Raw genomic sequence first — 14014 nt, forward strand, 5'->3', positions numbered from 1 at the left:
GCCAGTTATATCTGTCTTGAGAATTAGGTAGAATATTTATAGAGTTCCAGCTCATCAATAAATAGTAGCTCTTGGCAGTGGTACATTCATGGTCAGGCTTGATAATCCAAGATTTGTCCCCGCTGGTGACATTTTCACCATTCATTGAAGCCTCAGTTTACAATCTAGTTTAAAATTGTCGAGTGAAAGAGAATCCAGAATTTTTCAGAAGATACATGGATTTGTCCGACAAGTTAATCAGTAATCATTTATTAAAACCTTTACAATAGGGGCTGGCCCCGTGGCCGAGTGGTTAAGTTTGCGCGCTCCGCTGCAGTGGCCCAGGGTTCGGATCCTGGGCGCGGAGATGGCACCGCTCGTCAGGCCACGTTGAGGCGGCATCTCATATGCCACAACTAGAAGGACCTGCAACTGAGACATACAACTATGTAACGGGGGGATTTGGGGAGATAAAGCAGAAAAAAAAAAAAAGCTTTACAATATATTAAGTATTGTCCTAGACCGCGGACACAAAGATGAATTGAACATGGTATCCCCCCAGGAATGCTCTGTCTAGACAGGTCCTGGGAAAGGCTGAAATTTTAATTCTGTACACAGATATCCTTTGCTCCGTCGATGGGTGCCCGGGCAGCAGAGGAGAGCACACTTACCTACCCATGGCATTGAGCTGATGACTAGTCAAGAAATCCCCTCTATGTTCCATGTCAGATTTTTATGAAAGAAATAAGCAAAAGACATCAAAATAATGGGAGTTCTAATTAATCTTGGCCTCATGTTATTTGAGAAGGCAACAGGGTCTGTGTTCAGCAAATCACCTGTTGCTTCTGGCCAAGCTGACCCGTGAACTGACTGGGAGTGATTAAGCAGACTTTCCATCGCTAGTTATAATTAGTCAATTTTAAACTTAGTTTCAGTCATTTTTGGTCTTTATGACCAAAATGCATAACGACGTTTTGGTCAGTGATGGACTGCATATACGATGGTGGTCCCATTAGATTACTGCCATATAGCCTAGGTGTCTAGTAGGCTCTGCCATCTAGATTTGTGTAAATACACCGTATGATGTTTGCACAATGACAAAATCACCTAACAACACATTTCTCAGAACATATCCCTGTGATTAAGCGATGCATGACTGTGTTACGTACTTGGTCTCAGTGGAATCTCCTGGGGGCTTGTTTTGTTTCAATCTTAGAAATGCCTAGTTTCAGCTCAGTGATTTCCCATTGTTGATCCCACTCAGCACCTTTCGGGCTCCAAATCCCCCTACATCAGCCTACCTCTTTCTATCCCATATCTCTCAGCAAAATCAGACCCATTTACACTTATGTGAAGAGTTATTAGGCCTAAACTCTGGTCTCATTTGCATAGAGGGGAGTTAAGATTATTGTACATGTCTTTCCCTACCATAAAGAGTCTTTAATTACTTTTTTCCCTCTCATAACCCTCTCAGGAAACCTTCTGTCTAAATAGTAAGAGGAAGTAACTCTTGGAATAAAACTGTGGTCAATCCTCAGTGAGTTTTTTAAATGAGTATTCCATTTCTTTAATTGCCTGTAGTCACATCCTACTGATATATATTTCAAACCACCAGTCCCTGTAATTTCACATCACGTTCATTGCCTATAACTGACTCATCATTTCTAGTTACAAACTAGTACACACAACATGGAGATCTGAGGCAGTTATCTAGATGACTTTGGCCCCGCAGCTCATTTTATTGGAAAGCGTGTGGGACTTGAAATAAGAAGGCCTACATCTGAGCCCCATCTTTGTACCTTAATGCCCATTTGATATCTAGCAAGTCGCTCAACCTCTCTTGGCCTCCATTTTATCATCTGTAAGAGGAAAGTCTTGGAATAGCATTTGGGTTATCAACTACTTTGTAACAACCCCCCCCCAAAACTTAGTGACTTAAAACAACCATCTTATTCTGCTCACCGCTTCCAACACGGCTTCTTCACTAACACATCTGCCTTATTGCTCCTTGGCGTCTCTATCCCTCTGTCTTGGCATCTCATCCTCCAGGACCTCTCCTTGTACCTTGGGTTGCTAACAGTGTGGTTTCCTAAGAGTAGTCATGTTTTTTACATGGCAGCTGACTTACAGGAAGAAGGACACAAAAGATGCCAGGCCAGTTAAGGGCTACATCCTGGACTGGCTCAGCCTCGCGTCTGCTGGGTTCTGTTCAAAGCAGTTACAGGACTCACCCAGATTCAAGGCTGGAGAGACACTCCACCTCTTGATGAGGGAACGGCAAAGTCACATTGCAGATGCACATGTGGGATGTGCCTGTAAATACTGAACTGGCTCTTTCAGAGAAAATGTATGCATATAGTCATAAGTGAATTGTAAATGTTACTAATATAAAGGGTGTGTAGTACACAATTTACATTTAAAAATAAACTGTATGGTACTCTTTTTTTGTCCGTTTCATATCCCAGTTGATTCTCAAAGAATGCTTTGATTTTTGCCAGACTCTTAGATTGGTAGCCAAGCTACTATTGAGAATAAGGACCTTGCCTTGTTAGTCTCTGAGTCTCCTTCAGTGACATTATCTTCTTGCACATAGTAGACTGTCTATAAATAACAATGAAAGAATTGTTACAATCACAAACTAAAATTTAATTCATTTTTCGAAAGCCTCACAATGATGTTTCATTGAATACTTACAGTGTATGAAGCACTTTTAAATATGTTCTTAATTGATTCTCATAATATTGTGAGGAATTCTCATCCCCATTTTCCAGATGGGAAAACAGGTTTTGGAGCAAAGTAACTTGCTGAGGGTCACCCTGCCATAGAAGGCATAGGTGAGACTAGAATGCATGAGTTCTGACTCTGGTGTACTACTTTCCACTTCCTCTGCTGCAACCTTAGCTTTAGAGGAGAGATTTAAAATGAACGTGGAGACGGGATTCTCTGCCACTATCCGTATTAAAATATCTCCTTTCAAGGAAGACTTTCTTGATAGATGTTCATTGGCGGTTAGTATAGAGCACCTTCACTATTTCAATTCCCAGTTCTGGGTATCACTTTTTACAGTGAGTAAAACAAAGTGTCCTCGTTGGTCTCACTTGTGAGACGAGCTGTGTAGTCTTCTCACAGGGGACTTGCGCCCACACTCTCTCTCTGCTTGCTTCATCTCTTCCAAAAATCAGTAGCAAGAATCATTGCCACAGATCCCAGCCACAATTCCCAGTTCTCCACGTAGAAACTACAGGGGCTGAGGAGTGTGTTTGACAAGAGAGACCATCTGTGACAACAAGAGTTAAATACAACATTGTAAGAGGTGGAGGGGGAAATGCTTGTATATTGCAGAGTAACAGCAAGTGATGGAAGAAAGCCAGGGAGGCCTCAGGGTTTTCTTCTTTCTCTTCTAAAATTCGTCATTTTCCAACCACTAAGTAGATTTTCTTATCTCTTGGTGAAGTTATTCTCTGTTTTTTGTAATGTCATTCTGTGCTCAGCTGAAGCATTCGTTTTTCACAGAGGTTATGGGGATGTTTTCATTAGTATTTTTTTATTTATGTGAGGAAAATGTTCTTTGTAGACAAGTTAGGAAATAAAGATAAGCACAAAGTTGAAACCAAAAACCATCCGTGTTGCAGCCACTATTGTTAATAGACAACTTGTGTTAACATTTTGATGAGTATCTCAGCTTTTCAACCTGAATGACATAAGTGTCTCTTTGAACCCCAACATTTACATGGCATGGATTAAGTGTTCTTGAAATAGTAATAGTAATAGCATTCTACTTGATCTTTTCTTTGAGTGGCTTTAAGTGTTGTGCTTCAATTTTTAATTCTATTTCTCTAAACTTTCAATATTAAAGAATAAATAGCAACTGCCTTCTCAGGCACTCTATGGCAGCTAGTCAAAGTCGTGTTGTTGTACGTGGGTGACCTGTGGTCATGACCCTGTGGTCATCCAGGGTGGAGGATATTGTGTGTGACTCATAGATCAGGTCCCAGGAGGAGTTTAGCAAAGCCCCCTCCTTCTCTACCTTGTCAAAGACACTTGAAGGAAATCTATCCTGGTTTCAGGTTGGCTGGAGTACGATACTACATTTATCATACCTTTCATTGTTAGTGCCATCAATTCCATTCCGACTCCTAGTGACCCTGTGGACAGCAGAGGGAACCCTGCCTGGTCTTTCTGCTCCATCCTCTCCTCTTCCAGCACTCTATCAGACAATGCCCCGCTGCTCTTCGTAGGGTTTTCATGGCCACTTTTTTCAGAAGTGGGTGGCCAGGTCCTTCTTCCTAGCCTGCCTTAGTCTGGGAACTTCGGTGAAACCTGTCCACCTTGGTGACCCTGCTGGTATCTGACATCCTGGTGGTACAGCTTTCAGCATCACAGCAACACACAGCTGCCACAGTATGACAGTCGACAGATGGGTGGTGTGGTTTCCTGACCAGGAAATGAACCCGGGAAGTAGGGGTGAGAGCAATGATCTTAACCACTAGACCACCCAATCATATCTTTATCATAGAAATTAGGAATCCTTTTCTCCAAGACGTTTCTTAACAGAATTTCTGCTTCATTGGTGCTGTATATGCTGAGGAAATATGTGGCCTGAGTAACAATTCTGTTGATCTGTGTTTTCTTATTTAGGCGGCGATAAGGAAAGAACTAAATGAATTTAAAAGCACAGAAATGGAAGTTCATGAAGAGAGTCGACAGTTTACAAGGTAGGTAGACAAAATGCAGTTAGCATATTAAAAATGATTAAGATGATAAATTTTAAGTTACATATATTTTACCACAATTAACATTTTTTTAAAATATAGTTTAACATGACACCATCTAATGAACATTTCTTTTTTTTTTTTTTTAAAGATTTTATTTTTTCCTTTTTCTCCTCAAAGCCCCCCGGTACATAGTTGTATATTCTTCGATGTGGGTCCTTCTAGTTGTGGCATGTGGGACGCTGCCTCAGCGTGGTTTGATGAGCAGTGTCATGTCCGCGCCCAGGATTCGAACCAACGAAACACTGGGCCGCCTGCAGCGGAGCGCGCGAACTTAACCGCTCGGCCACGGGGCCAGCCCCCGAACATTTCTAAAATTGAGCCTTTTTTTCTTTCAAAGAAGTCTGAATCATTGTAAAGGGCTACATTTTGGTTTCTTTCTTAGTTTTATTTTCTGGGCCAGAAATAAGCACCATTTATTCTGCTCTTGAAGAGACTCAGTTGATGTTTTACATCCAGAACAGTTGCCGGTGAGAGCCAGTGTGGGCACATATGTGTCTGCTTGGAGCTCTCAGTAGACGTAACTTAGGACAGGAACTCAATTTTCGGAAGACATGACTTAGAATAGGAATCCAGTTTTTACTGGTGCTGCAGAAGATTGCTACAATCCTGCCGTTTTGCTCCCAGCGCCCTTCAGTTTCACAGGCTGCTAACACTGGAAGGGACCTGAGTGATCACGTGTTCTGACCCCCAGCTTCACAGGTGTTCATTCACTTCTCTCTCATGGGTTTATGTGCTTTGCTTTATATAACAGGGATACTCCTAAAAATGTTCATGCCAATCAAATCCTGAAAAATGGAATTGTTAAAAAACATACCAGGGGGCTGGCCCCGTGGCCTAGGGGTTAAGTTTGGTGCTCTCCACTTGGGTAGCCTGGATTCATGGGTTCAGAGCCCAGGCACAGACCTACACCACTCATCAGCCATGCTGTGGCGGCAACCCACATATAAAAAATGGAGGAAGATTGGCACAGATGTTAGCTCAGGGCTAGTCTTCCCCAGCAAAAAAAAAGCATATGAGGACATATGATTAGATGATGACCACAGTAGGTCTTTCTAGAAAATAAATGCTGATACTTTAGGCTAGATACAGCCTCTGTAGGGCAGCCATACATCATGATGCTACTGTTTCTGCAGTGGTTCCTATTGGTAGTAGTCTTCCATGTTGGGGAGCAGGTCACATGATATAGGAAGCAGTGGTATAGCCTCATAATTTAATAGCAAACCCTGTCCCTGAAGTTCATGGGGACCTGATTTGCTCCAAAGCTGTTGCTCCTATCATAATGTCTGGTATGCAGAAGAAGGTCCCCCTTTCTCCTGAGGATAACTCTTCTTTCTTTGTTTCGTTTCTTTGTTTTCATCATGTTTATTTGTAAATGCATGTAGGGCTTTCAGACATCCTGAAGGCACAGGGTTTTCCTGTATTTGAAGGCTTTATCCTGTTCTAATCTACTCTTGGACCCATCACATGCCCACCTCGAGCCAGACCTATTTGTCTCCTCCTTTTCTCCCTTCCACTTCTGGGGTCAGGAAAACTTCATGTGAATATCTGACACCTGAGGTCATACTTCTCCAGTAAAGTTGATCATAATAAGGTGGCTGGATATTTATGGTGACGTCGAGCTGGCTGGGACCTCCAGGCAACTGGAAGGTGGCGTGTGTTTGTGTCGTTGCATCCTGACCCCTGAGAGGTGTGAGTGCACTCAGCCCAGTCTTTATCATCCACATAGCTTTAGTTCTGCATAGTTTTCTAGACATTGTTGTTAGGTGATAACCCCTTTTGCATTTGATAACATTATATGAAGAATAAACTAAAATAGAACATAATCAAATTTTAAAAATGTGTTTTTCTGGGAGTCCTCATTTTATGAAAAGTAAATATTTATCCTGAAAGGGGTTCTCTTCTGTTGTACACTGTGAACAAGGAAGGAAGCAGCAGGATGCAGGGAGAAGTAATGTAATCTCTTTTTTATGTATCTATTTGTTATGTATACAGATCAAAGATTCTGATTAAACACTCAAACAGTACCAAAATCTATTGAGTAAAAATGAAAATGCCCTTCACTCCTTCCCCAACCTCATTCCCATTCTCACAGGCGACCACTGGTGAAAGTTTGGTGTAGATCCTTTGAGAGACGCTTCTGTGCATTTGTGAACCTGTGTATATATGTGTATGATATACATGTAGGTACTCACATACCTTTATGTACACCCTCTCAGTCACACACAAAACCGCATCTGGAAAATCTTCCCATATTAGTATATATCTCATTTATTTGAATGAGTCTCTGGCGTTTCCTAGATAATACACCATAAGTTATTGAACGGTTATTCTATTGATGGATGTTTATGGAATTTTCAGTTTTTCATTATTAAAACAGTGCTGCCGTGACTTTCTTTATAAATATATCTTTGTGCACACACACCAGTATTCCTGTAGTAGTCCCATAAGTGGATTTGCTAGTAACTGGATATATATTTTTTTCATTCTGAAAGACTATCCTGTGACCTACAGTTTATGAGCGTGCCTGGTCTACTCACCCTTCTCAGCGTTTGGTGGGGCTGGGGGCATGGTGGTGGTGGTGGTGAGGGGTCTATATTCTAAAGAATGAACAAGAATCTCCTATTTCATTTATTTCTGTGAGGTTCCGCATCTTTACCTATCTTTATTGACCATTTATTTTTTATTCTTTGATTTGTTTTGACCAATTTTCTTTTGGTTGTTTGTCTTTTTCATATGAATTAGCAAAAACTCATTAGATATTGTGACTGTTGGCCCTTTGTTACATGTGTCACCATACTTTCCCTCAATCTGTTGTTAACCTTTTTTATAGTCTTTTGTTTAAATTTTTGCATATTCTAATTTGTGTGTATTGTTACTTTTTACTTCATTGTTTTGTGTCTTATGGAGGAAAGCCAAGATTATAAAACTATTATCTTTAATTTTTATATATGCTTTTTTTTACACTTAGATCTTTCATCCATTGGGCATTTATTTGTGTGTGTGATTGAAGAGAGTAAACAAACTTTACTTTGTTCTAAATCAATAGTCAGTTGTCCCAATGTCATTTATTTCCCTTTCATGTGAAATTCTTCTTTTAAGATACACATGGGTCACTTTCTGGATTCTTTATTCTGCTCTAATGAGCTGATCTCTCCCATTACACTGTTTAATTAGAACAGATTTGTAGAATGTTTTCTTATCTGATAGAAATTTTTTCAACTTCAGAATTCCGTTGGCTATTTTGCTGTATTTTCCTATCTGCATAAATTTAGAGTATGCTTGTTGTAGTTCATAAAATAGTCTATTCTTATCTTCATTGTTTAAGTAAATATCAATAGATGCAAATAGGGATCAGCTGCATTTCAAGAGAAAATTATAGGCTTTTTTTTTTTTTTGGGTAACACCTGATATCAAGGATAAGCTTTAAAAGTTTTCCGAAAAATATTGACTAACACTCTTTAAAATGTCTTTCCAGATAAGGAAAAATGAAATATTCATATCAGTCAGATAAATCTCCCTTGCTTAGGTATTCTTTAAAACTTAGTGGGAAAGCAGATGTCTGCTGCTCTTTTTCCATTAATTTGTATGACATCATTGGAGTTGATCCCAGGAGAGAAATTTTTTGGCTCTGAGACTTATAAAAATCATGCTTATGATTTTCAGATTGTTTTCAATGTTTCTTTTAAGAGGAAAAAAGCTTGGTAAACACTGCTGAGGCTAAGCAAATTAATACAATAATACAGTAAGGTTGCACATTTAGAAAATTGCTCGTGTAGAAGATAGCAGTGCCCTTGGCACCAGCCACCCTGGAGAAAATCAACACGCTGTGAATCGTTATGCAGCCTGGACGTACAGCAGCTCACTTATCAGCTCTGCTTCTTAGCGCCAGACATTATCCCCTTATGTCAGGAAAGCCTTCCCTTCGACACCTAGATCTGTTAACTCCCTAAGGATTTGGGCTCGTTAGCAATAGAGTTGAGACAGCCCTGCTCCCTCTGCCCAGGCACCTTTTTATCCAGAGATCATCTGTCACACAGTGATGGATCAGGCAACACTGGAAGGATCCATTCCCATATATAGCTTCCTTTGCTTCTGTATCTGCAGAGAGCCACAAAAAGCTGACAACATTGGTTGCCTCTGGGGGGTGGGGAATTGGGGGGCTAGGGGCAGGCATTGTGGGGAGCTTTTCACTACTCACTCTTTTGAATCTTTTGAATTTTTGAAACATGAGAATTTATTGCCTGGTCAAAAACACACATTTAAAAGAAAAAGGCAAAGGATTCATCCCCCAAGTCCTCTTTCTGTAAATGAAAATTCCATCCTGATGGCTTTTCTTTAATCATATTAATGGTGACACTTTGCTCTGGGTGTACCGAGAAGATGCCTCTGAGCCCTCCATCACGGGATGCATTGTGGCATGTTTGGTCTGTAGTCGTGGAGAACTGTGGTCGTCCACCCTCTCGTCTACTTCCCCCAGTTTCTCCAGTATTTTCCAGATAGCCCTCTGGAATTGGAATACTTTCCTGGGCCATGTGACAAGGGTGAGGCCAAAGCGTCCCACGGGGAATTCATCCTGTGGCCTGAGAGGGACCGACTTCTAACCTCAGTTCCTTTAGACACTTGCTGCTTGTCTGGCCACATGCTGCCTTCTCTCCTCCCAGCAGCTACGCACCCAGCCCACTCTTTAAAGGCCAAAAGGCCATTTGAATGGCAGTGTATTATTCAACAGGATCATTGCTTTTGGAAAGAGATCACCATGGCCAAGAAAAGCCACTTTCCTTTCCATAGTAAATGGAATTTCTACAAAATAATCCTCTTAATTATAGAGACAAATTGTGTGAAGGGTCAAATTTTACTTAAAAAGTAAACTTTAAAATGGTTACAGCTGAGTGGTAAAATTATGGGTAATTGTAATCTTCTTCTGTTTTCCAAAAAATTTTTTGTGTCAGTACATATCAGATTTATAATCAAGAGAGAATATTACTTTAAAACAATAAGCTTTGAATTTTGTAAGTAGGAACACTTTTTAGCATGCGTGAAGTAGTACTTTCATATTTTATTAGCTTATAAATTATTGGCTTATTATGTTAAACAAAGAATGATTGAATTGACACTCAAAATGGGCCTCAAGAGATCATTGGCATGATGTTAAGTGGAAAAAGCAGGATACTGACTAAAGCTATCTTTAGCAGTGGTGTGTTTTATTTAAAATTCATATGCATAGAAAAAAAGATTAGGAAATGACATCAAAAACTCGTAATGCTTTGTTATAGAGTGTGGCTATAGTTTTTTTTTTCCTCTACTTTTCAATTTTCTTAATGTGGTTGTGTTGAAAAACTATGTGTGTGTGTATTTAAAGCAATTATCTCATTTTCTACCGTCTTGAGGTATTACTCTCCTCTGTGGATTTCCAGATAAAGTAAATCACTGTTTCAGGATTTCTGTATATATCAAATAGGGAAGTATAGGAAATAATATTTCACATTTGTGCATCATTTTATGTTTTATCTCATCTGAACGAATTTACAGGAAAGTGAGTAAATTTTTATATGTTAATTTGTAGAGGAACCATCTTTATGGAAAAGAATGATCTTTACCTGAATTCCATGACTTAAAAATAGCTTTTTCCCCTATGCACTCCCTCTCAACAGTATGAAAATAAGAAAAAAGTTATTGTAGTTTTAACAAGAAGAAGAAAATATAGACAACTTCAAATTTGAGTCTCAGCGAAGTTCTGAGAAAAGGGTGGACGGAAAGCTTGAGTATCCTTAGGGTGCAGTAAATCTATTTATTGCTCCATCAGCTCGAAGCCTAAAGCCAAACTGTCATTCTGTCAGATAGTCAGGCTTCTCAGGGGATGAAGCTGAACCTCTTACAGTTCAAAATGAATGCAAACTGCTGAGCACTAACGAACCTAAGAACAATTTGCATTTTCAGTAACTCTAACCATAAAATTTTAGAGCTGAATTTGAAGATGCCTAATTTAAACAGGATATAAATGTCCTTTTCTAACTGGATAGTGCAAGAAAATATATGGGGTTTTTTTTTGCCAGATCTGGGCAGTCCATGCGAAGAGGTTGTGTATCTGACCCCGGGCTTTGTCAGCGTGTTATTACATCCACAATGTTGGTTGCTCATCTTCTTCTCTGAGCTGGCCTTTGAAGCTGTGCTGATGACCTGACCTTGCAAAGCAATGCAGTCGGTGGAAGTCACTCTCTAATGGGATCCATGAGCAAATAGTGTCTGCAGGGGAAAAAATCTTACAGTGTCCCACTAATTTTTGGAAATTAAAAGCATGACACTTTCCAGGAAGATGCTGGGCTTTAGAAGGTTCTAAATCGCTCCTGGTCCACTGACTACCCACTTTCTTGCCCAGCCCAATTCTTAATTTACCTTCTTCATCCCACAGACATTACTAAAGGGAAGAGAAAGGCTCTCCCGTCAGGTTCCCTCACGCTTGTCCTTTGATTCCAGGATCAAATGAAGAGTAGGACATTATGGAATGTTTGGTGCGTGAAGTCCAGCAAATTTGGAGAGGCCTAAAATATTGCTAAATTAGATGAGTTTGTATTTAATTCCTAGAGAAGATGAACCTAACAAAGAGGGACCTTTGGTAGCGCACGGTGTGAAGATCCTGCAGGTACAATCTATTAGTCTGTATTGTCAGGGTCCCCAGGGTCCCCCATGTGGTGTGGATAGTTGTCATGTGTCCTACCCAGAGAGAGGCAGTGCTGCTCGTTTCAACCCCAAGAACATCACTGGACTTGGTTTGCTGGTAATTGCAAAACGTTTGTGCTGAGCCTGTTCTCATCCAGTTCCCTTTGTGGAAAAAGGCAGGTGTTTTTGAGACAACTCTAGCCATAAAAGTGTAGCTGGGGGATGTGGAACAAGACCTTTCTCTGGTCAAAACTGATCAAAACTAACTGACAGATGTAGAAATCCACCTGATCACCTTTTGCATGCCGTTCTACCCAGAGGGTACCAAAAAACCCTCTGAAGGAAAGTATGAATGAAGGCATATTTTTGTCTCATAGTCTAGTGTAGGTTAGGAACACAGAGTCTGGAGCCTGGAGTCTCCCCCCAACCAGCTCTCTGCCTTAGGTCCATGACTTAGCATCCCTGTGCCTCAGTTTCCACATCTGTACAAAAGGGATACAGGAGTACCTACCTCATAAGATTGCTTTGAGTATGAAATGAGTATTAAATGCCTCTCTTTCTTTCACATTTTATAGGAAACATTTGATTTAAGAGGTTTTCAATTACTCTTTTGAAATATTTTTACAGACTTTTCATACTCTTCTTCAGATTATGGTTGATTCTTCCTAGGAAGCTTGATGGAATGTCCTATCAGATGGGTTATCATAGATTAGAATACATTTAATTGTAATTAATTTTAGGGGTCTCATGTTTGGGCTCTTCAGTTAGATAGAATTATGTATAGAAAGAATTATCAGATAGCTTTCTAAGTGCCCCTGTGTATGTTCAGATGTTTGTGCATTCAACAAGTATTTATTAACACCTAGGGCAACCAGACTCTGTTCTGGACCTTGGGAATTTAGAATGTGATAGATAAGGTCCTCATTGTCACATGGTTATGTTCTAACGAGGGAGACAAACCATTAGCAAGTAAACAAATAAACACGATCATTTCAGATGTGCCAAGTGCTATAAGGAAAGTGTACCAGGATGCAATGAGAGGGACAAGGGTGAGTACAGATAGGATGGCCAGGAAGCAGGGGTCTCTTGAGGAAGTAAAACTTATTCTGTGATTTAAATGAAAAGAGGAAGCTATCCATATGCTGTTGGGAGAGAGGAAAACATTCCACTCCCAAAGAGGGTCAGTTAATGTAGAGGGAAGAGCTAGTGCAAAGGGCCTGAGGTGGGAAAGAATTGTGCAGAGGGCAGAAAGAAGGCCCAGGCGACTGGAATGGCCATATTGCCTCCATTTAACAAATGTAGAGCCTGGGAGGTCACACACCTGCCCAAGGTTATGGTCAGGGGTAGAGTTAAGAATTGAACTCAGAGTGGATACATGCTCCTGTGACACATGTCACAATATTCTGGAAAGCTTGGTATATCTTATTTTTATTTTGACTTTTGGAAAATCACACATGCAGAAGGAGTGTAACAGGCCCCATGCATCCATCACACAGCTTCTCCAGTTATCAGCTTATGGCCAGTCTTGCTTCATCTGTTCTTATGTCTTTAATTTTCCATTTTTTCATGCTTTGATTCCACACAGCAACATTTGTCAACTAGTACCATGTTACAGATAGTGCATTCTATGAGTATATAAAAGTGCGAAGCACAGTCTTTCCTCAGTGTCTCACGATCTAAGAGCAGAGGCCGCCTATACAAAGATTATATCCTGTGACAAATAATTGGTGTAAACCAAATGTTATGTGAACACGGAGGAGAAGGGAATTAATGCTTCCTTGAGAGGTGGAGAAAAGGGAGTTTGGGGAACTCACAGAATGAGGTTATAGGAAGTGGAGATGGAAAGAAGACAAGGACAAAGGAAAGAACATGAGCACAAAAGTGGAGAGCATTTTGGGACAAATGATGGGAACTTAGAGCATTTAGTAGTGATGGAGATACAGCTTGAAACATGGGTTGGCCCACATCCTGAAAGGTCTCAATCACCACTCTAAGAAATTTAAATTTTATTTTGCAGGGAATGGAGAACAATACAATGTTAATAACAAAGAACTGGAATCATTGGATCTATATTTTATGATGATAATGCTAGTGACAGTGTGGAGTAATAGATTTGATCGCCAAATCTATGAACCTGGGACAGGGAAACTAATGAGGAGACTGGTTTTCTAGGGCAGCTGAACATTAGATTATACAAGACAGATGAAATGCCAAATTGAGTTCCGTAAATGTAGAATCACAGAAGTAGGCTGACAGGTAGATCAGATAAGGCTCAATGGAGAAGATGGTTCTTGACCTTGATCTTGAGTATGAAAACATAGGTGGAAAATAAAGGAAGGGGATTGCAGTTATTAAGGTACAGAAGGTTCAAAAGCACAGGGCTACAGAAACCCAAGGAATGTTCCAGAACTCACTGGGGGGATATGAAACTGACTACTGGCCAGTATGCTGTTAAAGTAGTGTCAGCAAAAGGTGATGAGGGCTTTGACAAATTCAAAGACAGGCAGTCGAGGCAGGGCTTGGTGACTGCTTGGGATATGGAGGGTGAAGGAGAAAATGAGCTGCAAATCTGAGGTTTCTAGACTAAAAATATTTTAAAAGGT

General features: G+C 40.3%; 1 protein-coding gene across 10 annotated transcripts in view; it reads left to right on the plus strand.

Annotated features, from left to right (window-relative positions):
* PHACTR2 (phosphatase and actin regulator 2) overlaps positions 1 to 14014 on the plus strand; it is a 247941-nt gene that overhangs the window by 226664 nt on the left and 7263 nt on the right. For all 10 annotated transcript variants that reach the window (XR_011502442.1, XM_044768845.2, XM_044768846.2 and 7 more), the window contains one exon: positions 4618 to 4694. Coding sequence is in view for 9 of the 10 variants with exons in the window: in XM_044768845.2 (XP_044624780.2) it covers positions 4618 to 4694 (77 nt within the window). In the remaining variant the exon portion in view is untranslated. The remainder of the gene's footprint in view (positions 1 to 4617; positions 4695 to 14014) is intronic.

The sequence above is a fragment of the Equus asinus genome, chromosome 1 (genome assembly GCF_041296235.1).
Source record: "Equus asinus isolate D_3611 breed Donkey chromosome 1, EquAss-T2T_v2, whole genome shotgun sequence".
Lineage (NCBI taxonomy): Eukaryota > Metazoa > Chordata > Mammalia > Perissodactyla > Equidae > Equus > Equus asinus.